The following is a 25,825-nucleotide window of genomic DNA, read 5'->3' on the forward strand; positions in this document are numbered from 1 at the left end:
CCAGTATCACCTCTCCAAGTTGCAACAACCGAAGATGTTTCCAGTTAATGTCAAATTCTGGGGGAATGGAAGGAAGGAGGGAGAGGAATTGCACTGGGTTGAGAACCACTAATTTAGTTTAAGAGTTAATTTATTTTATATATGGCCACTGTACTCAAGCTTTATTGAAACCTGATATAAACATCAAATTACAGATCTGAAAGTATTAGTCACTAAAAACATCCCATTAAAAATCAAGTGGACAAAGAATATACAGGGTCACCTTCACATACAAATAATTGCCGTTCATTTATATCATGTTTTTCACTTGCCTCTGAGCTAAAAAAAAAAAGGGTAAAACATGTTTAAAATTTCCAGAAGTACTTTAAAAACAGAATTTACTTTTTTGAAAAAGTTTAATCCATAGATGGTGTTAACAAATTTTCAAGAAGCAATTTAATACCTGTAGAATATAACTGATGCATTACCAATTGGCATCACCATCAACAATATTAGCAATAGTTAACATCTGAATGTTTATCAGGTACTAAACACTGCTAAGTGCTTTCCAAGTAATTTGCATTTTAATCCTCATAACCTCATGAGACAATTATTCCCACTGCACAAATGAAGAAACTGAGGCCTCTGCCAGTCACACAGAGCTACTAAGTGGGGAAGCCAAAATATCAACCTCAAGAGTCTGGCCCCCGAGCCTATACCAGATGCACTGTTTAGTTTCACCCTCCCCAAAGGACTAGAAGACACGAAGAGCTGTGCTGAACAGAATATGCTTTTATAGCAGTACTATTTCACACACCTTATTAAAAAAATAAAATACCCCAAGCTTGTTCTAATTAGTATTATGCTCCTAAAAGTCTCATTAGCACTGAATCTTCAAGGGTGAGACACATGGAGGCAAAAAGAGAGCAAAGTCTCTGCACATAAACCCCATTCAAGCCATGACACCATTTAAAAACTACTTTCCTGGCCCAGCTGGGTGTGGCTTAGTGGTGGGCGTCTGCCTAGGATCCAGGAGATCGAGGTTCGATTCCTGGTCAGGGCACATGCCTGGGTTGTGGGCTCAATCCCCAGCTGGGGGCGTGCAGGAGGCAGCCGATCAATGTCTCTCTCATCATTGATGTTTCTCCCTCTCTCTCTCTGAAAGCAATAAAGATATATTTAAAATAAATAAAACTTCTTTCCAGTTTCAACTACAACCCATTCTAATAAGTAGGTTAAAATGAAAAAACACTTTTAACCTCTCTTCAAAGTTAAAAACTGCATAAAACAAATAGCCAGATATTTAACTTCCTCAAGCAATAAACTTTTTTGTCTTAAGCTAGCCCATTAGTTCAGTCATGTAATTTTATTTTAAATGGCAAGTGTATTTTACAAGAAATACACTATATTGTTTTTACAATAAAGGTTACAAGATGAAGTGCTTCAATAAATAACACAAAGTGACAATTTAAAATAAAAACTTTTATATTAAAATATTTTAAATAAGATGAAAAATATCCTCTGTCCAAAATCCATTTAATAAAGCCACCAAGTAACCATTTCCTTTTATAAAAAAAAGTAAGACTTTATTTCACTGGGCCTCAATTTGCTCATCTGTAAAGTGAGGGAATTAGATGAGCTCATTTCTGAGGTCTCTTCCAGATTTAAAATTTTACTTGATTCAGCGTAAACAAATACACATGAGGAATGGTGAAAGATTACTAAATAAGCATTTTCATTTTAAGATGTCACTGTTTCTTTTCTAATATGGATGCTAACAACTTTTTAATAGAAAACTACATATAATAAACTTGTGCCAAATAAATGAGTGAACACAAGAAAAAATATCAAGTGTTATTACAAATGTAAAGCTCCTAGTCCTTTGAGAAACGGTGACTAATGAACAGAAGAAATACATTTTAATTTTTAAAAAAATTTATTGATTTAGAGAGAGAGAGAAACATAGATTTGTTGTTCCACTTATGCACTCATTGGTTGATTCTTGTATGTGCCCTGACAGGACTGAACCTGTAACCTTGGTGCATTGGGATGATGCTCTAACCAACTAAGCTGCCCTGCCAGGACATGAAATACATTTTACTTAGCGTCAGAAAAACCTGAATAAAATCCTTTCCAACATTTTGTGGTTTTATAACTAACAGGTCTTTTTGGCAGTTACTCCAACTTCTCTTGCTACCTGGATAAGTTGCCTGCTTTTTCAAATACTTCTGATGTTCCTTTATACCCCAAGAAAGCTTTAAGAAAGAATATTTTAACCATCTTAGTATTTGGAATTTAGAATGAGGACATGACAAAGTAGAAAGCTTGGTGAAATAAGCTTAAAATTTTCAAGTAAAACAATTAGTTTAGAAATATTCTTTTACTAAGTTCTTTAAAAAACAAATAGCATTGATTTAATTACAAACTACTGTAGTATACAGGGAAAATCAACTTTATTAAGAAACAATGTATCATAAGTATACTTATCAAACTAGGAATATTAAATGCTGAATTTAAAGATATGCTGATGGAATTCTAGTTCCTTAAAACATCTCTCAATCACAAATTAAAACCCCTACAATTAACTAGAAAATTATTCAAAAATAATTCGAAGTAAGTCACTCTACTGTGTATGGATTATCAAAATCTGAATACATTATTAGTGAAATTTTATTACACATTAAGGCCATTAACCAACTAGAGCTTGGAGCTCAAACCTTGCAGATGGTCTGGTAGTCTTAACACAGGCATTTTATAGCTGAAAAAACAGAGGTGAAATGAGTATCAGAGCCTGAGACTTATTTCCTAACTCCAAGTGCAGTGTTTACTAACTGCATTATAGCTTCTCCAACACTCATCACTGAACAGGGTATTACAGTACTTTCATTTACAGGCCAATCAGTTGTTCAGAAGTATCTGAGTGCTTTGTGTGCCTGACAATGTTCCAAGAAGGGAATACTCAACTCAAAGAACTCCATGAGCACCTCTCCACTACAACGTAAGCTCTATAAGCACAGAGGTTCTTATTTATTTTGTTCACTTCTATTGCCCCTGAGCCTACAAAATATCTGGCAAAGAAGTGTATTAAAAAAAAATCAAATGACTGTCATTTAAAAACCATACCAATTTCCAGGCTTTTAATTACCATAGAATTTAAACTTAAAACTTCTGGAAGAATAGCTAATAAAAATAGTTTAATGTATAATGTTACAAGTTTTTAAAAAGTTACAAGTGTCTATAAATAAGACGTTCCCATTTTTTCATTAAAACTTAAAACAGTGCACAGCCATATAAAAGAGGGTAGAGAGGACAGAATCGATCAAGAGATTAACAAGTACTATCATCTCTGGTAGTGATTACAACTGATTTTTCATTTTGGTTACACAAACTTTCAACTGTTTTCCAATGAACACACATATATTCATTCATTCAATTAGTAAGTCCTGCATTCATTCTGTGTATTAAAAGGAATAAATCTTTATGCATTCTTGTACAAGGATTGAAGCAAAATCCCAAAGTAGACTTTGCCAACACTCCTTTCATTTGCAAAGAATGAGGGAATTTATTATAGAAACACTCAATTAACAACTGAATGCTTATAATAAGCATCTAAATGCTTAGAGTAGGAACTCAAGTGTCTGCTTATTCCGCATCTCTAAAGCAAGTGGTTACTACAAAATGAAATCCTTTGAAATGAATAACTCCTAGTATATTTTAACAGGTCTTAAAGACACTTTTCCTAGTTATTAACACAGACCCTACTACTTACCTTCAGATTTTAATTTTGTCAGAACAAAAATCAGGTAGTTGTTAAAATCTGGATATTGATTGAGTTGTTCCAGTTTCTAGAACAAACAGTAGTTAAGGAAACTTCTCAGTGTAATGGAAAGAAAAGTTAAGTACTTTTAATGTAAAATCAAGAATTCCTTTTTGAGGTATTTTTAGCCTTGCATGTTTTTTTTTTTAAAGAATAAAGTTATCTCATTTAAACCATCAATACGCTATTCCAAGAACACACTAGTGGTTGTGTTAAACAAAGCTCTTAGGTGTTTTTTGGCTGAAATAGTAAACTTAGTATTTTATATCAGTTATACAATAAAACATAAGCCAAGTTCCACCTTCAGTATGCTCAAAATCACAAAATAAAATTTCAAAACAGAATTTCTTTGAATTTTAAAAACCCTAACCAAAAAGATTAACTTAAAAAATGCTTTTATTACTCATTTGTTCTTCAGAGTTTAAACATTAAAATGTCATTTATGCACAAGCCTACATATCCAATTTTATTACATAAAGTCAGTATTATGAAATTACTACACTGCAATAGTTCTATGATTGTTTACCACCCCCAGGATCTAACATTTCCAGTGGCACAAATTTGCAGGTATATTATTCTGTTGGCAGGCAACAGACATAATACTGTTATCTTTCTTCAAGTCCTTTTAACCTCTATTACGTTTTTTAATAACATCCCTAATTGTGTTTTAATAGACAGAAATATTCAAATGTTTTTACACGATGGACCTAACTCCTTTTTAAAAAATGAAATCCATGATACAAACTCAAGGTACACTGTATTATTTATTTATTACATACTGGAATACCCTCAATGTTTATAGTGGTCAGAATGTAAATCAACTAGTAAAATCAGTATCTAGAAAAATTCCAATGTGTGACTACTTTCTTTGACCAAGAAAATCCCAGTGGCTTTTTTAAAAAGTGAATGGCCAAGACTAACACCATACTGACAGGCTAATAACTTTTCATAAATATTTCCCAACAAGGTTTACTTTCTTACAACTGGCATTATCTATACATACTATTATTAAAATGACCTTTCAAAAAGTGCTCAAGCCTATACAAAAACAAAAACACTGATACAGTCTTTCCTAAAGAGACACAAAAGAACAACTTCATCATTAGGCACTTGGAAGATACATAGTGTGGATTTAAAAAACTGATTGCATCTACTGATATTTAACTTGTTCCTTACGTAGATGTCATTCAATGCTCCAGGGACAAAGAATAAACTTTAAATTTTATCGTTGGCCCAAGTACAGTACCAGGCATATAAAAGGTATTTAATAAATATGTACTAAAACAAGTATGATATTCAGTGCTACATACATTAGAAATTACAGTGTGGTTGTAGGCTTGGCTAACTTGAAAAAATAACCGTCGTTTAATACGTTCAATTCATTAAATACTTTCTATCATTCCGAGAGCTGTGACAACACAAATTAAGACTGAGCCACAAAGGATTTAGGATACAAGCTCCAATACACCCCAAGACGACTATTCTTCCCTTGGGATTAATAGTATTCAAACAAAATGGCTTTAAAAAATTTACAAGCAGACCTCCATTTTTAAATGAGCAGCATATTAACCAAGAAGGTAAGTACTTACTCATCTACTTAAGATATGAAGTTACAGCAACACAGTACTTCTTCAAAACTTACCGGTGCTTTCTTTTCATGTAATTGTATATATACATAACTCCCATAGTATTTTAAATTTACATAAACCCAAAGTACACTACAAGAGCTTACTTACCAAATTCCATATTAAGTATTTTTGCTGCTTATTAACAATAAACATCAAGAGGCTTTTTTGCAAAAATAGCAGACTTAAGATTTTTTGAGAATTACCTTCTTTGATCCTAACAGGGATAAAAAGGTTGTTTATGATCAGGTGAGTGAATTTGTTTCCTTTATTGGCTACAATTAGAATTCACCCGTTGTCCACAGTTTAGGGCACTACAGAAAGCACACATAGCAGGTTTTTCTTCTTCTCTAATCCTTTTCTGTCTCTAAAACCGTAGCAATAGGACCGCTACACCAGCTAACTCCATAAAAGCTTCGATAATTGAACAGACAGCCTTGAGCCAAAGATTTAAAAAGACTCATTTGGGAGCCAGGGAGCCTGCAACAGGTGGTTAGTATGAACGACTCAGGCGTGAGGTCTGAAACCCCCTACTTATAGGTCTCCAACCCTTTTAGGGCAAGGGCCTGGAAGTAACCCCAGGCCCAACGCGGTGGTAGGTAGTTCAAACTCCGCGCCAGCTCCACCCCATTTTTGGTCGGACGCTCGGCGGGAGCCCCGGCGCAGACACAGCGCCCTCCACCTGGCCTCCCGCTCAGGCGGCAGGCCCCACCCGGCGGGGCGCATTGTGTGGGCCCGGGCGCCGGGGTCCGCACCCGGGCCGCCCGTCCGTCCCGCTCCACACCCCCTCGGCAGGTCAGCAGTGGGCGGGCCGGGACGTGGCGGCCCGATAGGCGCACATGTCGCGATCGCGGGCGGCGGCTCGGAGCCCCTGCCTCGCGCGGGCCGGAAGTCGGCGTCCGCGGCGGCGTCCGGATCGGAGCACAAGGGCCGCGTGCGCGGGGCCCAGAGCCGAGTAGCTCCGGTGGCGGCGGGCGGGCCTCTCCCCGCAGGCGGGCGGAGGGCGGAGGGATCAGGGATCCGGGGAGAGAGAGGAGGGGGAGGGGCGGCGGGAGCCACCCCGCCGCCGGGAGCGGGCCGGAGCGGGGAGAGCTGCGCGGCCGGCGGCGAGGCCTTGGAAAGGATACTTGTTGCACGGTTCTCTGGATGGTCGTGTCTGGGGACTGGGACTCCTTCAGCAGCTGCAGGATTTGCTGAAGCCCTTGCTCGTCAGGTTTCCACTCATACTCCATTTTGGTTTGCTGCAAATAAAGCCAGACACAGGAAGAGACGGAGCAAATGTTACTCCCCATGCACAGGCCCGAGGGCTTCCCGCGCCGAGCAACCCCTTTCTCCCCGCCCGAACCGCCCCTGCACTCCCCAGACGCCTCGGACCTGTCTGGGCGCCCCGAAGGAAGTCTCGGACCGCGAAACCCGGGGGAACTGGTCCTGGCAGCGCGGCCGCCAATATCTGCTGCTCCTGCCGCCGCGGCCGCCGAGCGCAAGGAGCCGACCAGACTGAGTCACCGCGAATTTGCAATCTGGCCCCTAGATCCGCTCGCGGGAGCCCCCTGGGTCCTAATGCCACGCAGTTTTCCCCAACCCAGTCTAACTGAAGCTCCGTCAAATTATTAATGATTTAAGGGCTAATTAGAAGTCAAATCCTTATCAAAATTACCCGCGAAACACCTGTAGAGATCTAGTTTTGGTTATTAGTCATTTTATGTTAACATGGTGAAAAATGAAGGCTGACCGAAACGGAGGGGGGGGGGAAGGATAATTCCCCTGACAGCTCAACAATACTAATAAAATGTTTACATTTCAATTTGATATACAAACGCTACATACTCATATTTAGTCTAAAATATGAAACATGCATGGCAATCACAACCCACACCTCGATAAACACTAAATGTTGCATTTACATTTGCAGAACTTGATTTTAAAAATGCATTCTTTCCTAACCTTCAACTTTTGAACTCTTACTAAGTGAAATAAATTCCATCTGAAATAACCACTTTTCACAACTAAGGAAAAGTGGGCTGAAGGAAAAACAAAATACTGAAATTTACAATCGACAGTGTTTAATTTTATTAAAATGTTTTCATACATTTTCCAATCTGAGTCTCTCGCTGGGGAGGTATAATTTGCCCCATGTGACAACTATGGGACAAAAAGATCTGAGCAAATTAACCATACAGTACTTAGTAAAGATCAGGAGAATATAGGTTTCTTAAGCTACTACAAGTTGCATCTGCTATAATCAATCGAAACGACTGTATCAATGCCAGTTTCATTAAAACTAAATGCTTAAACAAAAACAAAACTTAAGTGTAAAGCATGAATTATCTGTAAAAACCAAATTGAGTCTGCTAAAGGAGAGGACTTTTCATATGGCCCTACTGCCTGAAGGTTTGACAGCTGAAATTAGTACCTTCCTAGTAGGGGTTAAAAAAAAGGACATTGTGGCACCTCATTAGTATTATTTTTATTTTAACCTTTTCCTCTCTCCTTCACTCTTATTTTTTGCTTAATATCCTGTAATTCAGCTTTGCTCACCACCTTCTACAGACTTCCTAAACGACCCAACCCCCCAAAATTGTCCTTATTTAAAACAAAAAAGGATCACCTGAACATATCTATTAATATTGTAGTGTTTTTGTCTTCCCTTTTGTGTGTTTATATGTACATTATGTTTTAAAATAATGAGATTGTCCTGTTTCTTGCCCAACTTTATATATTAAATATTTAAAGTATTTTTAAAAACATAATAGCATTCCATTATATTGCTGTGCCATAATTTTAATAAACTTTTAATTGGTACAATATATACACAAACCTGTATCATAAGCATACAACTAGATGGCCTTTTAAGATACACACATCTATCTTAAAAATCAAGATATATATAGATGATTACCCGTAACAAGGTTTCTCTTGTACCCATTCTGTAATCAACCCACTCCAAAGTAATATCTATAATTTCTATTGTTAGAGAGCTCTCCCTTTCCCTCTTTTCTCTTTTTCACTTCAGAAACGTTAAAAATCCTTTCACATCTTTCTGTATTTTCAAACATATAGCTGTAGGTTTTCTTTTTAAAGATCATACACATACTATACTATTAACTTTATAATTTTTTAAAATATATCTTTATTGATTTCAGAGAGAGGAAAGGAGAGGGTGAGAGAGAAACATCAATGATGAGAGAGTCATTGATCGGCTGCCTCCTGCACGCCCCCGACTGGGGATCGAAGCCCACAACCCAGGCATGTGCCCTGACTGGGAATCGAACCCCGATCGCCTGGATCCTAGGTCGACGATCAACCGCTGAGCCACGCCCAGACGGGCTACTTTATAATTTTTTTAAACACATAATATAGCAAGGCCATTATTTCAAGCCAATGCATACAAGTTTAACTCACATTTTAATAGATCACATTGGTCTTTAGAATCGATAGAAAAATAATTCAATCATTTCATGATTGGCTTTCAGGTTGCTTCTACTTTTTTGCCACTACGAACAGCAGCAAAAAACCTTCTTGTACTAATGTCCCTACAAAGTAGTGGCAACCCAGTGGAATTATTAGGCCAAAAGTACCTGTACTTAAAATTTTTGAACAGTTATTACAAGATTACTTTCTTAAAACAGTTATGCAATTCACATTCACCAATAATATAATGTTTCCCATATCTCTACCAGCACGTTCTTTTAATTTTGTGTGTGAATTTAATGGGTAAAAATTTAATTTCTCCTGATACTGGGATGGGGTGGGTTGTGAAACTAAAAGTCTGAGCCTTAGTTATGAGTTGGAGCTGCTATATGCATATCAACCTGTGGTGGTGACATTTGGGTAGCTTATTTAACTCCTTAGTTTCCCTTTTAAACAAGAAACTAAAGCCAGGGGTCAGTATCAGCCAAATCGAAAAGGCATCTGCACTGAATCCATCCTGAGGATGACTGCTCTATAATATCATTACTATCCTCCCTTCTTTATCCGTGCACGCAAACAAATATAATTCTTTTTCTTTTTAAACAGCTTAGTATTATGAACATTTAATTTGATCAGCCTATGACGTTGGGATACGGAGAACTCTGAGATAAACTGTTTCCTCACACCTTACTCAAGTTATCTAGAATAAAACGCTCTCAGAAATATTTGACTGGTAATGTCTCGACAAGAAATCTCATGCCATTTTGCACTTCTATATATTTTTTATTGTGGTAAAATATACTTAATTATAAAATTTGGCATTCTAACCATTTTAATTGTGCAGTTCAGTGGCACTCAGTACATTTTCATTGTTGTGCAACCATCACCACCTCTATCTCTAGAACTTACCACATTTTAATAACCTTTAAAATTAAGAGATCACAGGGTTATTTAGATAATGTCTGAAGTACTTCAAGCTAACGAAGCACACCAGAACTATGAAGCAGAAATAACTTAAATAGTAAACTATATCTATATTAATTAAATAGAATATCAAGATTACTATTAGATTTTCTTAAAATAATTCTGCATGTTGAAGACAGATCTAAATGTTTCAAAAAAGGGGAAGTAGTACTTCAAAGTTTTCTCTTTTAGAGTACTTAAGTCATGCTAATTGGTACATAACATTCAATGGTGATCCCCCCAAAGGTATTTCAATAAGCCAAGACAGTTATTTGAATATCTAGATAGAAAATGGTACCAGAATAAAAAGTATCCTGCAAGAGGTAAGTTATTGTAAAATATCATTTATGCCTTCAGAAGACTAAAACGTAAGAGTCCCAAACTGTTAAGAATTTAAATTTACATAAAAAAACTAAATTATCTAGAGTTGAGAATGAAATGAGGTAACGATGCCAGACTGGTTGATAAACATAAAAGCATCTAGTATCTTCCCTGCTTGAAGGGGCTGTAAAATATAGTTTAAAAAGCAGGCAGGAGATGTGGACTCAACCCACTAAGATTAAATCCTAGTTCTTCTACTTAGTAGCTGTGAAAACCTGGACAGTTAATCTCTTTGAGCTTCAGTTTCTCAACTATAAAATGAGAATATACCAACTCTGTAATAGGGTTATAGGTACCTGCTTGGCATACAGTATGATTTAAAATACAGAAGTTTTAATTGTTACATCAATGGTTTCTACAGCCTGCAAAATATAATCTAACTTCTATTCATGGAAGAGGCTCTTTATGACCTGTGCATCACTTCCAGGGGCAGCCTGAATCTCTTACCACTCAACCTCCAACTTTATGCTCCAGTACCAACATGAATTGCACCTTTTATACCTCTGAGTATCTGAATATGGATTGCTGATTGGAATGTCTTTATTTTTAATTATAAAGGCAGTGTTTATTAAAATACATTTCATTTTAATTTTTTAAAATTTATCTTTATTATTGAAAGTATTGCAGATATTTCCCGTTTTTCTCCATTGATTCCCTCCACCCTGCATCTGCCCCGCCCCTCAGGCCTTCACCACACTATTGTCTGCGTCCAAGGGTTATGCATAAATGCATATAAGTTCTGTGATTAATCTCTCCCCACCATTCCTCCGCCCCCGCCTTCCCACTGAGATGCCCCAGTCTGTTCCATGCTTCTGTCTCTGGATCTATTTTGTTCCTCAGTCTATTATGTTTATTAGATTCCACATATGAATGAGATCATGTAAAACTGAATCAGGAAGAATCAGAAAACCTGAATAGGCCACAACAACTGATGAAATCAAAGCAGCAATAAAAAACTCCCAGCAAACAAAAGCCCTGGTCCAGATGCCTTCACAAAGGAGCTTTCTAATTCTTTAAGTTGCAGAGTTAGTTTACTAAAAATTTTTCTTTCTTTTTGAGGTAGGCCTGCAGTGCTATGAACTGCCCTCTTAGGACTGCTTTTGCTGTGTCCCATAGATTTTGGGTTGTCGTGTGTTCATTTTCATTTGCTTCCAGGAATTTTTAAATTTCTTGATCTTATTGGTAACCCCTTCATTGTTTAATAATATGCAATTCAGCCTCCATGTGTTTGAATGTTTTTGACTGTTTTTATTGTAGTTGATTTCTAATTTCATGCCCTTGTGATCTGAGATGCTTGATATGATTTCAATCTTCTTGAACTTGTAGAGACTGGTTTTGTGTCCCAACATGTGGTCTATCTTTGAGAATGACCCATGTGCACTTGAGAGGAACGTATATTCTGAAGTTCTGGGGTGAAATGTTCTGTGAATATCAATTAAATCCACCTAATCTAGTGTGCCATTTAGTCAGTTTCTATGTTGACTTTTTGTCTCGAAGACCTATCCAGTGAAGTCAGCAGGGTGTTAAAGTCCCCTAGTATGACTGTATTGCTGTTGATCTCTCCCTTGAAGTTCTTCAGATTATTACTATTATTATTTTTAATATATCTTTATTGATTTCAGAGAGAGGAAGGGAGAGGGGAGAGAGAGAAACATCAATGATGAGTCATTGATCGGCTGCCTCCTGCATGCCTCCGCCGGGAATAGACCCACAACTGGGGCATGTGCCCTGATCAAGAATCGAACCGAGATCTCCTAGATCCTAGGTTGATGCTCAACTGCTGAGCCACACCCGGCCAGGCCTTCAGGTTATTATTGATATGTCCTTATTTATTGCCATTTTAATTCTTTATGCCTATGTTTCTCTATTTATTATTATTATTACAGCAGTCCCTTGAACATTTCCTGCAATGCTGGTTTGATAGTGATAAACTCCTTTAGCCTTTTTTTGGTCTGGGAAGCTCTTTATTTCACCATCTATATTGAATGATAGTCTTGGTTTCAGATCCTTGTTTTGCATTACCTTGAATACTTCATTCCATTCCCTCCTGGCATGCAGAGTTCCTGATGAGAAGTCAGATGACAGCCTTATGGGAGCTCCTTTGTAGGTAACAGATTGCTTTTCTCTTGCTGCTTTTAAGATTCTTTGTCTTGAATTTTTGGCATTTTAATTATGATGTGTCCAGGTGTGGGCCTCTTTGGATTCTTCCTGCTTGGGACTCTCTGTGCCTCCTGAACTTGTGTGACTTTTTCCTTGACAAGGTTAGGGAAGTTTTCTGCCATTTTTTCTTAAAAACACATTCTCTAACCCTTGCCTACTTTCAACCTCCTCTGGCACTCCTATGATGCAAATATAAAGTTTCATGTTGTCCCACAGCTCCCTTCAACTATCCTCCTGTTTTTTAATTATTTTTTCTTTTCAGATCTTTTTTTTCTACCATCTTCTAATCTGCTGATCCAATCCTCAGCTTCCTCTAATCTGCTGTTTATTCTTTCCAATGTATTCTTTAGTTCTGCTATGTCATTCTTAATTTCCTTCCTAGTTTCCATATCTTCTTCCATCCTGTTGCACATCGTTAAAAATCAGTATTCTGAACTCTGTATCTGATAGATTGCTTATCTCCATTTCATTTATCTCTTTTTCTGGAGACTTCTCTTGCTCTTTCATTTGGGGCTTGTTTTTTTGCCTCTCCATTTTGGCTGCCTATTTTGGGTTTGTTTCTACGTATTAGGTAGCCCTGCTAGGACTCTCAGTGTTTTTGGAAGGTCTCTGGTGCAGGCCAATGTCAGATGCTGTTTGTGATTGGCCTTGAGTACCCTGTTTGGAGCTATCAACAACTCATGGCTTGAGGTCCCCTCTGTTGAAGCTGGGTGCATTTGGACAGAAACAAGATGCACACCAAAGTCTGTTTTTCCAAGGCCCAGGTCCAGAAGCAGATCAGGCAAAGACTCAAAGCACTTTGAAGTCTGCCTCTGCCTGTAGGCTGATTAATCTGATTCTCTTAAAGAGCCTCAGGCTGTAAAAACTCCTTTGGGTAGGACAAGAGATTTTCCAGCACGGTGGGGCAATTGCTTTCTCCTTAGGCAAAAGCTGCTTGGAAGGTAAATGTCTGCCTCTGCAGTATGGGGGAATGACTTGGCACAGGAATCCAGAGGGGTGCCCTCTGAGCTCTATGTCCACAGCCCACAGCCCTAGGTTTTCCTCACACAGCTCCAGTCCACTCTGCCCTCCCTCTGCTGGAGCCCAAGGTGAGTGGCTACACACAAAATGTTGTGTTGGCTCTTTAAGAGGGTGCCTGCATTTCCAGGCATCTCTCCCTGGCAGACAAAAACCTGGGTGCTTTTCACAGCCAGATTTTATGTGGGCACCTTTATCAGTTCTGGTGCTCTTGGCTGGGAAGCCCAGCCTGGAGTTTAGGCCCCAGAGGCCTCAGTGGGAACCCCCCCAGCTGAGATATCCCTCTGGACCTTCAGCTGCTGCCAGTGAGAGCCCAGCCAGCCCTCTCGTGCCTCCGCCCTTCCAACCAGTCTCTATGCGGTTTCCACTTTTCCTCCTTGGTTATGAGGGTGCTCTCCAGCTCTTCAGTTGCAGTTGATTATTCAGAATGTTTTTTCTATATTTTAGTTGTAATTCCAGTTTGGTCAGTGTAGCTTCCACTCAGTCTGCTGCCATCTTTATTCTCCCAGAATGTCCTCTTCAAATTTGACCATTTGGCAAACTCCTTACTCTTCAGTTATGCTCATCTATTCAATTTCCAATTATTTATTACGAGTCTTCCTTGGCACTATGATTGATACTGGATACTCTTCTGTGACATTATTCCGGGACCTCTCCAGAAGACTAAAGTGTTTTTTTCATTACAGATCTATACTTCATAGCTTTTTTCATTTTAGAAACTGTCATATTGTATTATAATTATTTCCAGGTCTATTTTAGCAATAGATCATGTGTTCCTTGAAAGCAGCAACAGTGTCCTTTTGCCTCCTTTGCTAGCAGAGTCTGACTCAATATAATAGTTGTTGAATAAATACTGTTGTTGCTGCCATGAATTCAACTGAGTAAATATTAAGTTGAGCAACTACCACATGCTTAGTGAGCATTGAAGATTCTAAGATCCATAAAATATCATTTTTGCCCTAAGTTCTCATTTAGTGAGACAGATGTGCTGTCTATGAACGAAGTATGTGAATTAAGTGCAATAGGAAGAGAGAGGAAAGCATATATATTCAGCCAGGAAAGAGAGAAGTGCTTTTCCTTCATCTGGTTGCTTTTGCCTTTTTTTCTTTTTCTAATTTCAATTAAATTCAAACAACTGTTTACTGAGAAGTCAGATGTTTTCACCTACATGGTGAATCACTATGAATGTGATAAATGTTGCCATCAGTGACGTGATTTCCTATAATGGTGAACAACTCTTGGTAGGGTTTCAAACAAAACAAGGTACAGTCTTCCTTCAATAATTTTGTTCCTGGAAAACTCAGCATTTAATTAAAATCCTAAAAAAATTCCATATGCATATGTAAAACTGTATTAGGCTATAGGTTCTGACTACAGCTATAAACAGGTTGTCTTTTTTTCACCTATGTGCCCATCTAGTGGGACATTTAAAAGTCATGCAGTGTTTAACCCATGGACACAGACAATAGTATGATGAAGGCCTGGAGGGGGGTGGGCTGGTGCAGGATGGAGGGGATCAGTGGGGACATCTGTAATACTTTCAAGAATAGAAATAAATTTTTTAAAAGTCATGCAGTGCTTAAGACAATTCTTAATGGTGAACATCTAGTACCCTTCAGCTCTACACACTAAATGACAATAGCACCTCCCAATTAGTAGGACACCACCCAGAAACACTGCCTCAGTGCAGGAGGACTATGGTAGGGAAAGTACAAGAAGCTGTGGGGACATTATCCTAACCTAGTTAGGTCGTCAGGAAGGAACTTCCTTGAGAAAGTGACTTTTTACCCTGGGATCTAACAGGAATTGCCAAAATGTGATAGTGAGAGAAAGGCAGGGGCCAGGAAGACCTCATAGACTGTGTTTGGAGGTTTAGACTTTATCCTAAGGCTACCAGAAAACTTGTGGAGAGGGTTATAAACGGATAAAATATATAATCAAATAAAAATAAGGAAAAGAAGCCCCAATCAGATTGCTCAGTTAACTGGAGCAATATCTGTACACCAAAAAGGTTGTGGGTTCGATTCCCAGCTGGGGCAGGTATGGGTGGCAACCGATCAATGTTTCTCTCTCACATCAATGATCCCTACCCCCCTCACACTCCCCATCAATAAACATATCCTCAGGTGAGGATTAAAAAAAAAGGAAAAGAATTATTCCTCCTAGGAAGTAGATATGGGGAAGAAGAGGTTCATCTAATTCTGTTTTGTATTATGTTAACTTTCACAACAAGCATAATATTTTTATAATAAAAATGACTTCAAAAACTCATCAGGTTGCAAAGTAGGATATCACTGGAGGGGCAGGAGGAGCCACAGGAAGACCTGTCTAATATGCATTAAACGGAGTTTTAGTTTGTTAGGTAGGGGAAAGGCTGTCATGTTTTATAGCCAAAATAGTACCAAAAATTTTGATATTTAAATATTAGGGGCTTAACCATATCTACTATTTTGTCCATTACAGTGATAGCTAATATTTTTGAGTACCAGGCAGTGTCCTAAGTACTTAGATATGTTAATTAATTTATTCCTCAGAACTCTATGCTCTATTAGTATTAACTACATTTTATAGATAAGTAAATTGAAGCACAGAGAAATCAGTTGCTTGGTGTTACACAGATAGTAAGTGACAAGAGTCATGATTCAAAAACCCAACTAATCTGGCTCCAGGGTCCAATCTCTAAGCTCTTGATATATTGCCTTTCAATTTCTGTAAACTGGGAAACTAATCATAAATAAAACCATTTGTATACTAAAGAAATAATATGTATTTGACACCTTTGTAGTGAGGTAAAAGAGAAAAGTAAAAATTGTATTTTACTGTTGTAAAAATTGTAATAGATCTTAAAAGCAGTATGTATATAATGTAAAAATACAATAAAATGATGTATTTCAAGAGCCCTGAGTAAACGAGTTGAAACATTCTAAACCTAATCTTCACAACATCCCTTTGTTGTAAGTAGAGGCAAGTATTACCTTCATTTCACAAGCAGACAAATCTAAATACAGTTTAAGTAATTTGCTGAATCATCTGCTGACTATGAATCAGATCTATAGACTTCCAAAGTGCAAAAAGATGCTATAATAAACAAGGAAGAAAAAAAATCAGAGATATCCAAAAGGCTAAAAAGATTATTTATATAGATAGGTAGATTGCTAGGTAATATTATTTAGTACAAGTTTTATGAGAATTTTAAACCAAAGTTCAGGAATGAAAGAAGGGAAAGTCTAAAGGCAGCTGATTACTTACTTTTAAAATATGAGGTTTTTTAATGTCTAAGAATCAAAATGTAGACAGGCTTGTTAAATTATAGCTATCAGTGGAACTAGAAAGTCCTTAAAGAGATTCTACAAAGTAATCAGAGGTAAAGGGTCAAAAAGAAAAATGAAAAAAGCAAAACCAACTGCTGAGCCCAAGCTACTTGAGAAAATGAGCTCTACTAGATGATAAGGCACGGACTACAACATACAGACCCTCTGATGTTATACGATGCTAGGCACAAAGAAGTTTTTAAATTGTCCTTGATTGATTTATTAGGGTGAATAATATAGTTCACCACTTGAAAGAATTATGCTGAGAGGTAAAAATTATAATCCTCTGGCATTACAACTTATTGTCACCTAAGAGCTGAGAGATTAACAGAAAAAAAATGAAATATAGGTACTAAGAAAACTTTAAATAAATGTATTATTAGAGTGCCCTTGCAGGAAGACCACTGAAGATGACTGAACATGTGACTCAAATGCTAAAATTTACAAACATACATAAAAAAAGAGTCTAGTATCAAAGTCAGCAGGTGATAAGAAGGAAATCTCGAAGGTCAACTCAATCTACAACTAGGTACTTCCTAAACACTTAAGCTCATTTAATATTCACAACAACACTATGAGATAGATATTAACTCTATTTTATGTTAACTGAGGTTCAGAGAGGTAAAGTGGCTTGCCTACCCAGTATGTGGCAGACTGGCCATTCAAAACCAAATCTGTGTGATTCCAAAGTCTGGACCGAGCCTATAGTAACAGCAACCCCAGTATCATTTATAAAGTGCTTCTATGTGCATTATAATACTAAGTGCTCTAAATACACAATCTCAGTTAATGCCACGAGTAGGAACTATTATCATCTCCATTTTACAGAAAGGAACAGGCTTAAGGAAAATTAGGTAATGCATCCAAGATCAGAGAGAGAGTAATGGAGAAAGGCAGGACTCAAGTCACAATGCACCTGAGTCCAGGTGCACCTGTGCTGCCACTATTCTCATTCTGCTATCTCCATTAACAGGTGACTTACCCATAACAGAACTCTTGGGTATACTTTTATTTTCCTTTCTATTCCATGTATCACCAAGAATTCAACAGCTCTCTTGATTAATGTCTGCTTTCTTCAGCTCAGGTATGAAAACTGCACAGTTCGGGTATGAAAGCTTTCAGAATTTAAGCTTTTCATTTTTAATTAAAATACATGACTCACAGGAGCAATTCTCATACACATTTAACTTTTGATCACATCATTTTCATCATAAAAACATCAATTCTCTGTTGAATTCTACAAAATATGTAACTATCAGAATTGATATCACTCTCCATGTATGTCAAGCTACTTAAACCATTGGTTCTCAACCCTGACAGCACATTATACTCATTGGGAAAGGAAAAAAATGATGCCTATTCCCTATGTCCCCCACTGATTCAATACAGGGGTGGCACCTGGGCACGGGTAGCTTTAAACTCCCACATAGTTCTAATATAAAGCCAGTTGAGCCTGGCTGGTGTGGCTCAGTGGTTGAGTGTCGATCTATAAACCAGGAGGTCACAGGTTCGATCCCTGGTCAGAGCACATGCCTGCGTTTCAGGCCTGATCCCCAGTAGGGGGCATGCAGGAGGCAGCCGATCGATGTTTCTCTCTCACCAATGTCTCTCTATTTCTCTCCCTTTCTCTCTCAAATCAATAAAAACATTAAAAAAAAAAAAAAAAGCCAGTTGAGAATCATTACATTGACTTAATAAATCTGCTCCTAGGAATTTTTACTAGTTTCTTACTCTAATGAGCAGCAGTGTTCTAGTTGCACTAGGAATGGCAGAAAATAGGAGAAAGAGGAATACAATGCAGACTATACTGACGAATATGAAAACATCACTAACCAACTGAAAAATGCCTTTGATGAAAACCAAAACATTAGAATATAATGTTTAAAGCCACATCATAATTTGTACTACTTTGGCAAGGACTGGCATATATTAGAAGTTATTAAGTGCAATGTTCATTTCCTTTGTTAATTTACAAAGGCTGGGAAAGGAGTTTTACTTAAGTTCTTAGAAATGGAAAAGTGGGACAAGTCAAAATATAGGGGAGCCACATAAGTTGCTATGTAAATTAAATGTTAAGTAAATTATAAGTAAAACTTACTAGACAATTACGGCCCTTGATTGGCCAAACATAATTTAAATTCATATATAAAATCAACTTATGTTGCAAATGATAACCACATCTTTCTTCAAATGGCAATATTAAGTCATTCATAAAACTTAAAGTAAACCCTTCTAAATAATAAGTCCACACATTAAAATACAAATATACAAAATAAGTAGACTGGGCCCCTGATTCTCTTAGCTTTGTAGATTCATTAATTAGCTTTACTAGGGATCTTCCCATTGCTACATTCAATTGACTATTGTGACTGAATATGTCAACCTTACTCCAGCAGTTTTCATTTCGGTGATATCAATTTAAGGGGAAAAAATGCTCTTTTAGAAGTCTTCCTAAGTATTATAACAAGATTGTAAATTCCGTTCCAGAATGTTGACTGATCATTGCCCAGTGGTTTCAGGTAAATATAGTGCTTAATAATTTTCAAAGTAATTTTCTATTTTGTCTCATTTAATGTTCAAAACCACACTGTGAGTTGAGAAACAGTTTCAGTGGTGTTAACTTGCTGAAAGTCACTTGGCTAGGAAATATTAAGAGTCAGGGTAGATGGCTGAAAAATTTCCAAACTTGGGGAGAGATATGAGCATCCAGATTCATGAGGGCCAAAGAACCCCAAATATGTTAAACCCAAAAAGGACTATAACCAAGGTATTATAATTAAATTGTCAAAAGTCAGAGACAAAGAGAGAATTTTGAAAGCAGCAAGAGAAAACCAACTTGTCACATACAAAGAGGCCCCTATAAGACAACCTGCAGATTTCTCAACAGAAACTTTGCAGACCAAAAGAGAGTAGGATGATATATTAAAATACTGAAAGAAAAGACTATCAATCAAGAATATTTTACCTGGCAAAGCTGCCCTTCAGAAATGAAGAAGAGAAAAAGACATTTTTGAAGAAACAAAAGGTGAGTGATTTCATCACCACTTAACTTGCCTGACAAGAAATGATAAAGGCCATTCTTGGAGCTCATATAAAAGAATGCTAATTAATATCATAAATACATATAAATGTGTGAAACTCACTGGTAATGGTAAATACATAGCAAAACAGATTCTCTAATATTGTAATGGTGGTATGTAATTCACTTACAACTCTAGTTTAAAAGTTAAAACCCAGCCCAGGTTGGCACAGCTTAGTGGTTGAGTGTCAACCTATGAACCAGGAGGTCATGGTTTGATTCCCACTCAGGGCAAATGCCTGGGTTGCAGGCTCTATCCTCATTGGGGGCGTGCAGGAGGCAGCCGATCAATGACTCTCTCATCATGGATGTTTTCATCCCTGTCTCTCCCTCTCCCTTCTCTGAAATCAATAGATATACTAAAAAAAAATAAAAATAATAAAAAAATTTTTTTAAAGCAAAAATGCATATGTTCTTGCTCGGCCAGCGTGACTTATCAGTTGAGCATCAACCTATGATCCAGGAGATCAAGGTTCAATTCCTGGTCAGGGCACATGCCCAGGTTTTGGGCTCGATCCCCAGCAGGGGGTGTGCAGGAGGCAGACAATCAATGACTTTCTCTCATCATTGATGTTTCTATCTCTCTCTTCCTCTCCCTTCCTCTCTCTGAAATCAATAAAAACATATTTTTAAAATAACTATGTTCTTTAATTAAGTCCACTGCTAGAAACTTATTCTACACATGTACTCTTACCAATATACAAAAATATAAGCAAAAAGATGTATATTGCAGCATTGTTTGAAGAGCAACATATCCACAAAACTTAAATATCCACAGGTGAAATAAAATGTTAGAAACAGAAAACAATGATCAAAATGACAACAGTTAAGTCCTTACCCTATCAATAATTACTTTAAATGTAAATTGATTAAATTCTCCAAACAAAGACAAAGAATGGCAGAAAAAGAAAAAAGAAAGAAAATCCAAGGATGTGCTGCCTACAAGAAACTCACTTTAGCTTTAAAGGCACACACAGACTGAATGTGAAGAAATGGATAAAGATATTTCAAGCAGGCCCAGCCAGGCGCGGCTCAGCGGTTGAGAGTCGACCTAGGATCCAGGCAATCAGGGTTTGATTCCCGGTCAGGGCACATGCCCAGGTTGCAGGCTAGGCAGCTGATCAATGATTCTCTTATCACTGATGTTTCTCTCTCTGTCTCTCTCTCTCCCTCTCCCTTCCTCTCTCTGAAATCAATAAAGATATATTAAAAAAAAAAAAAAAAGATATTTCAAGAAAACAGTAACCAAAAGAAAGCAGGGATAGCTATACTTATATCAAACAAAATAGGCTTTAAACAAAAAAAGGTCTAAAGAGACAAAAAGTTCATTATATTATGATAAAGAAGTCAATCTATCAAAAAGATATAATAATTGCAAATGTTTATGCACCCAACTCTGGAGCACCTAAAGCAAATATTAACAGAACTAAAAGGAGAAATAAACAGCAAAACAATAACAGTTTGGGACTTCACTATCCCACTCTCAACAATGGAGAGATCATCCAGACAGAGAATCAATAAGCAGACTTGCACAACTCTATACAGCAAGTGGACCTAACATATACAGAACATTCCATCCAACCAACAGCAGCATAATACATATTCATCTCAAGTGCACAGAGAACATTTTCTAGGGTAGATCATATGTTAGGCAATAAAATAAGTCTTAAAAAATTCAAGATAGAAATTATATTGTGTATCTTTCTGATCACAATGGTATGAAACTAAAAATTAGTAACAGGACAAAAACTATAAAATTTACAAATACATGGAAATTAACAACACAATCCTTAACAACTGATGGAAAAAAGAAATCAAAAGAGAAAAAACTATTTTAAGACAAATGAAAATGGAAACAATATACCAAAACTTATGGAATACAGCAAAAGCAGTTCTAGTACAAAAGTTCATGGCCATAAGCACAAACATCAAGAGAAAAAAGATATCAAATAAACAACCTAATTTTACACACCAAGGAACTGTAAAAAGAAGAACTAAGTGAAAGATTAACAAAAGGACATAATAAAGAACAGAGCAGAAATAAGTGAAATAGACAACAAAAAACAACAGGAAAGATCAATAAAACTAAGAGTTGACTCTGTGAAAAGATAAATAAACCAAGAAAAAAAGAGAGAGGACCCAAATAAAATTATAAATGAAAGGGAGACATTACAACTGATAATACAGAAATACAAAGGTTTATGAGAGACTACTATGAACAATCATACATCAACAAACTGGACAACCTATAAAAAATAGATAGTTACTAGAAACACACAACTGACCAAAAGTGAATCATAAAGAAACAGAAAATCTGATCTGACCAATAAGGAGTAAGGGATGGAATCAGAGTGCATCCCAACAAAGAAAAGCTCAGGACCAGATGGTGAATTCTACCAAACATATAATGAAGAATTAACATCAATTCTTTTTTTTAAAAAAAGTATTTTTATTGACTTTAGAGAGCGAGGAAGAGAGGAGGAGAAAGAGAGAGAGAAACATCAATGTGAAAGAGAAACATTGATCAGCTGCCTCCCATACCCACCCTGACAAGGGACTGAACCCGTAACCTGGTCATGTGCCCTAACCAGGAATGGAACTGGCGACCCTTCGATACTCTGAGTGATGCTCAACCGAGCCGCACTCGCCAGGGCAACAGCAATTATTTTCAAGCTCTTACATAAAATTGAAGAGGAGGGAACACTTTCAAATTCTTTTATGAGGCCAGCATTTCCCTGATAGCAAAGCCAGATAAGGCCACTAGAAGGAAGCCACAGACCAATATCCTTGATATAGATGCAAAAATTCTAAACAAATTACTAGAAAACCAAATTTAACAGCATATTATAAGGATCATACACCATGATCAAGTGGGATTAATCCCTGGGATGCAAGAATGATTCAACATATATAAATCAATGTGATATATCACATTAATAGAATGAAAGATACAAATCATCTGGTCGTCTCAATAGATGACGAAAAGCTCAGGACCAGATGGTGAATTCTACCAAACATATAATGAAGAATTAACATCAATTCTTTCTTCTTTTTTTAAAAAGTATTTTTATTGATTTTAGATGCAGAAAAAGCATTTGACAAAACTCAATATCCACTCATGATAAAACCTCTCAACAAATTGGTATAGAAGAAACACACTTCAATGCAATAAAAGTCATATATGACAAACTCACAAGTAGTACTGTACTCAATAGTGAAAGATTGAAACCTTTTTCTTTAAGATTAGGAACAGGATAAGGATACCCATTCTCACCATTCTTATTCAAGCACTGGAACTCCTAACCAAAGCAATTAAGGCAAGAAAAAATAAAAGGCATCCAACTCAAATGAAGTAAAATTGTCTCCCTTTGCAGATGACATGATCTCATACATAGAAAATCCTAGACTCTTCCATAACACTAATAAATGAATTCAGTAAAGTTGCAGGATACAAAAACAACATACAAAAACCAGCTGTGTTTCTATACACTAACAACAAATTACTTGAAAAAGAAATAACACAATCACACTTATAATAGCATCAAAAAGAATATAATACTTAGGAATAAATTTAACCATGGAGGTGAAAGATCTGTACACTAAAAACTGTAAGACATTGATGAAAAAAATTAAAGACACAAACAAATAGAAAGATATTCCATAGATTAGAAGAATTTTATTAAAATGTTCATATTACCCAAAGCCATCTTGATAATGCAATCCCTATCAAGATTCCTATGGCATTTTTTACAAAAATAGAAAAAAAAAATCCTAAAATTCACATGGAACCACAAAAGACCTGGAATAGCCAAAGCAATCCTGAGAAAGAACAAAGGCAGAGGCATCATGCTTCCTGATTTCAAATTGTATTACAAAGCTATAACAATAAAAACAGTATGGTACTTGCATTAAAAGGACACATAGACAATAGAACAGAATTGAGAGCCCAGAAATAAACCCATGCATATACAGTCAACTATTATTTTACAAAGAACACTCAATGGGAAAAACATAGTGTCTTCAATAAATGGTGCTGGGAAAACTGGATCTTCACATGCAAAAGAATGAAACTGGACCCCTATCTTACACTACCCTAAAATGAACTCAAAATGGATTAAAGACTTGAATGTAAGACTTGAAACCAAAAGATTACTAAAAGAACACAGGGAAAAAGTTCCTTGAAATTGGTCTTGGCGATGACTTCATAAATATGACACCAAAAGCACAAATATATGCAAAAATAAACAAGTGGGATTATATCAAACTAAAAAGCTTCTGTACAGCCAAGGAAACCAAGTAAAAAGGCAACCTATGGAATGAGAGAAAATTTTGCAAACCACTGATAAGGGGTTGATATCCAAATATATAAAGAATTTATACAACTCACTAGCAAAAAAAAAAAAAAATCAAGTAAACAAATAATCTGATTAAAATATAGGCAAAGGCCTGGAATAAATCTTTTTCCGAAGAAGATATTCAAATGGCCAACAGGTACATCACTAATCATCAAGGAAATGCCAATCAAAACTGCAATGAAATAACACCTCAAACTTGTTAGAATGGCTATTATAAAAAAACCCCCACAAAAGATAAGTGCTGGTGAAGATGTGGATAAAAAGGAAGTCTTGTGCATTGTTGGTAAAAATATAAACTGATGCAGCCACTATGGAAAACAGAATGGAGGGGCCTCAAAAAATTAAAATAGAACTACTACATGATCCAGCAATTCCACTTCTGGGTATATATTGCAGGGAAATAAAATCGCTTTATTGAAGAGCTATCTGCACCCTCATGTTCATTGTAGCATTTTTTACAATAGCTGAGACATGGAAACAATATAAAAGTCTGTCGAGGAAAGAATGGATAAATACATGTGTAATATACATAAATATATACAATGGAATATTATTCGGCCATAAAAAAGAAAATCCTGCCATTTGTGACAACATGGATGAACTTTGAGGCATTATGCTAAGTGAAATAAGTCAGAGAAAGACAAATACTACATGATCTCACTTACATGAGGAACCAAAAACAAACAAAACCCAAAAACAATTCCAAACTCACAGAAAGAGAGCAGATTGGTGTTGGCCAAAGGAGGGGAGGAAGGAGAGAAAGGATGAAGGTGGTCAAAGGGACCAAACTTCCAGTTATAAGATGAGGAAGTTCTAGGGATGTAATAATGTACAGCATGTGACTATAGTTAATAATACTGTATTATATATTTGAAAGTTGCTGAGAGTAACTTAAAAGTTCTCACAGCCCCCCACTATTTTTTAAAAAGTCGATGTAGGTGTTAACCAACCTTATTGTTGTAATCATTTCACAACACATATATATCAAATCATTTGCTGTACATCTTAAACTTACAGGTCAATTATATCTCTAAGGTGAAAAGACATTTTAAAAATAAAGAAGAAAGTTTTACGTCTCAAAAAAAAAATTTGAGTTGCAATGTATGTCTTCCTATTCTTGGTCCAATGTTTCTTCTACTCCAAACTACTTCTTTAATTCACAGATCAATTAAAAGAGTAGCTTCTCTTAAAATAACATTATTCTGCACTGTTTTATTATTTACTTGATGGTTTATGTGTGGACATTCATGCAAGATGGAGACAAATCTGTATGTTCTCTAGCAAATATTTCAAATTTTCAAGTGTAAAAAGACAAGAAACATAGTACTATGTTTACTGGCTGAATTGGAAAAGGGTCAGAGCAGTTTAGGCAGTAAAGTAGAAAGGGGATAAATGGTAAGCAGTCAGTAGAGGCTGGTCATCATTAGCTTTTAGCTAATCTTTCCTTTGTGCATTGAGATCTCACACATAACAGGGATACATATTCAGATTTCAGTTGTGGGAAGATAGCAGAAAAAACTTACAAAAGAAAATTACATTTTACAGTTTTAAATCCTGAGCTGAATATTGTTCTACACTATTTATTGCTGGTAAGCATGAAGATACAATAAAGGAAGCATGGGTTTCAATATTATATATACATGGGTTCAAATTCCAGTTCTTTTCATTTATATTTTAGGGAAGTGGCTTACCATTCTGCACCAGTTTAGTCATCTGTGAAATGGAGT

At 36.7% G+C, this 25,825-nt stretch overlaps 1 protein-coding gene across 2 annotated transcripts in view; it reads right to left on the reverse strand.

Annotated features, from left to right (window-relative positions):
• The window catches only part of TNPO1 (transportin 1), an 86,089-nt gene that overhangs the window by 39,285 nt on the left and 20,979 nt on the right, over positions 1–25,825 (reverse strand). Inside the window, exons 1-3 of one of the 2 annotated variants that reach the window (XM_081133766.1) lie at positions 6,796–6,944; positions 6,549–6,662; positions 3,749–3,824 (exon numbers count right to left, since the gene is read on the reverse strand). In XM_081133766.1, the coding sequence (XP_080989892.1) occupies positions 3,749–3,824; positions 6,549–6,653 (181 nt within the window). In that variant the 5' untranslated portion in view covers positions 6,654–6,662; positions 6,796–6,944. Of the gene's footprint in view, positions 1–3,748; positions 3,825–6,548; positions 6,663–6,795; positions 6,945–25,825 lie in introns of those variants that run through there. The other variant, XM_081133765.1, reaches the window with a different exon arrangement.

This window comes from Miniopterus schreibersii, assembly GCF_964146895.1.
Source record: "Miniopterus schreibersii genome assembly, chromosome: 3".
Classification (NCBI taxonomy): Eukaryota; Metazoa; Chordata; class Mammalia; order Chiroptera; family Miniopteridae; genus Miniopterus; species Miniopterus schreibersii.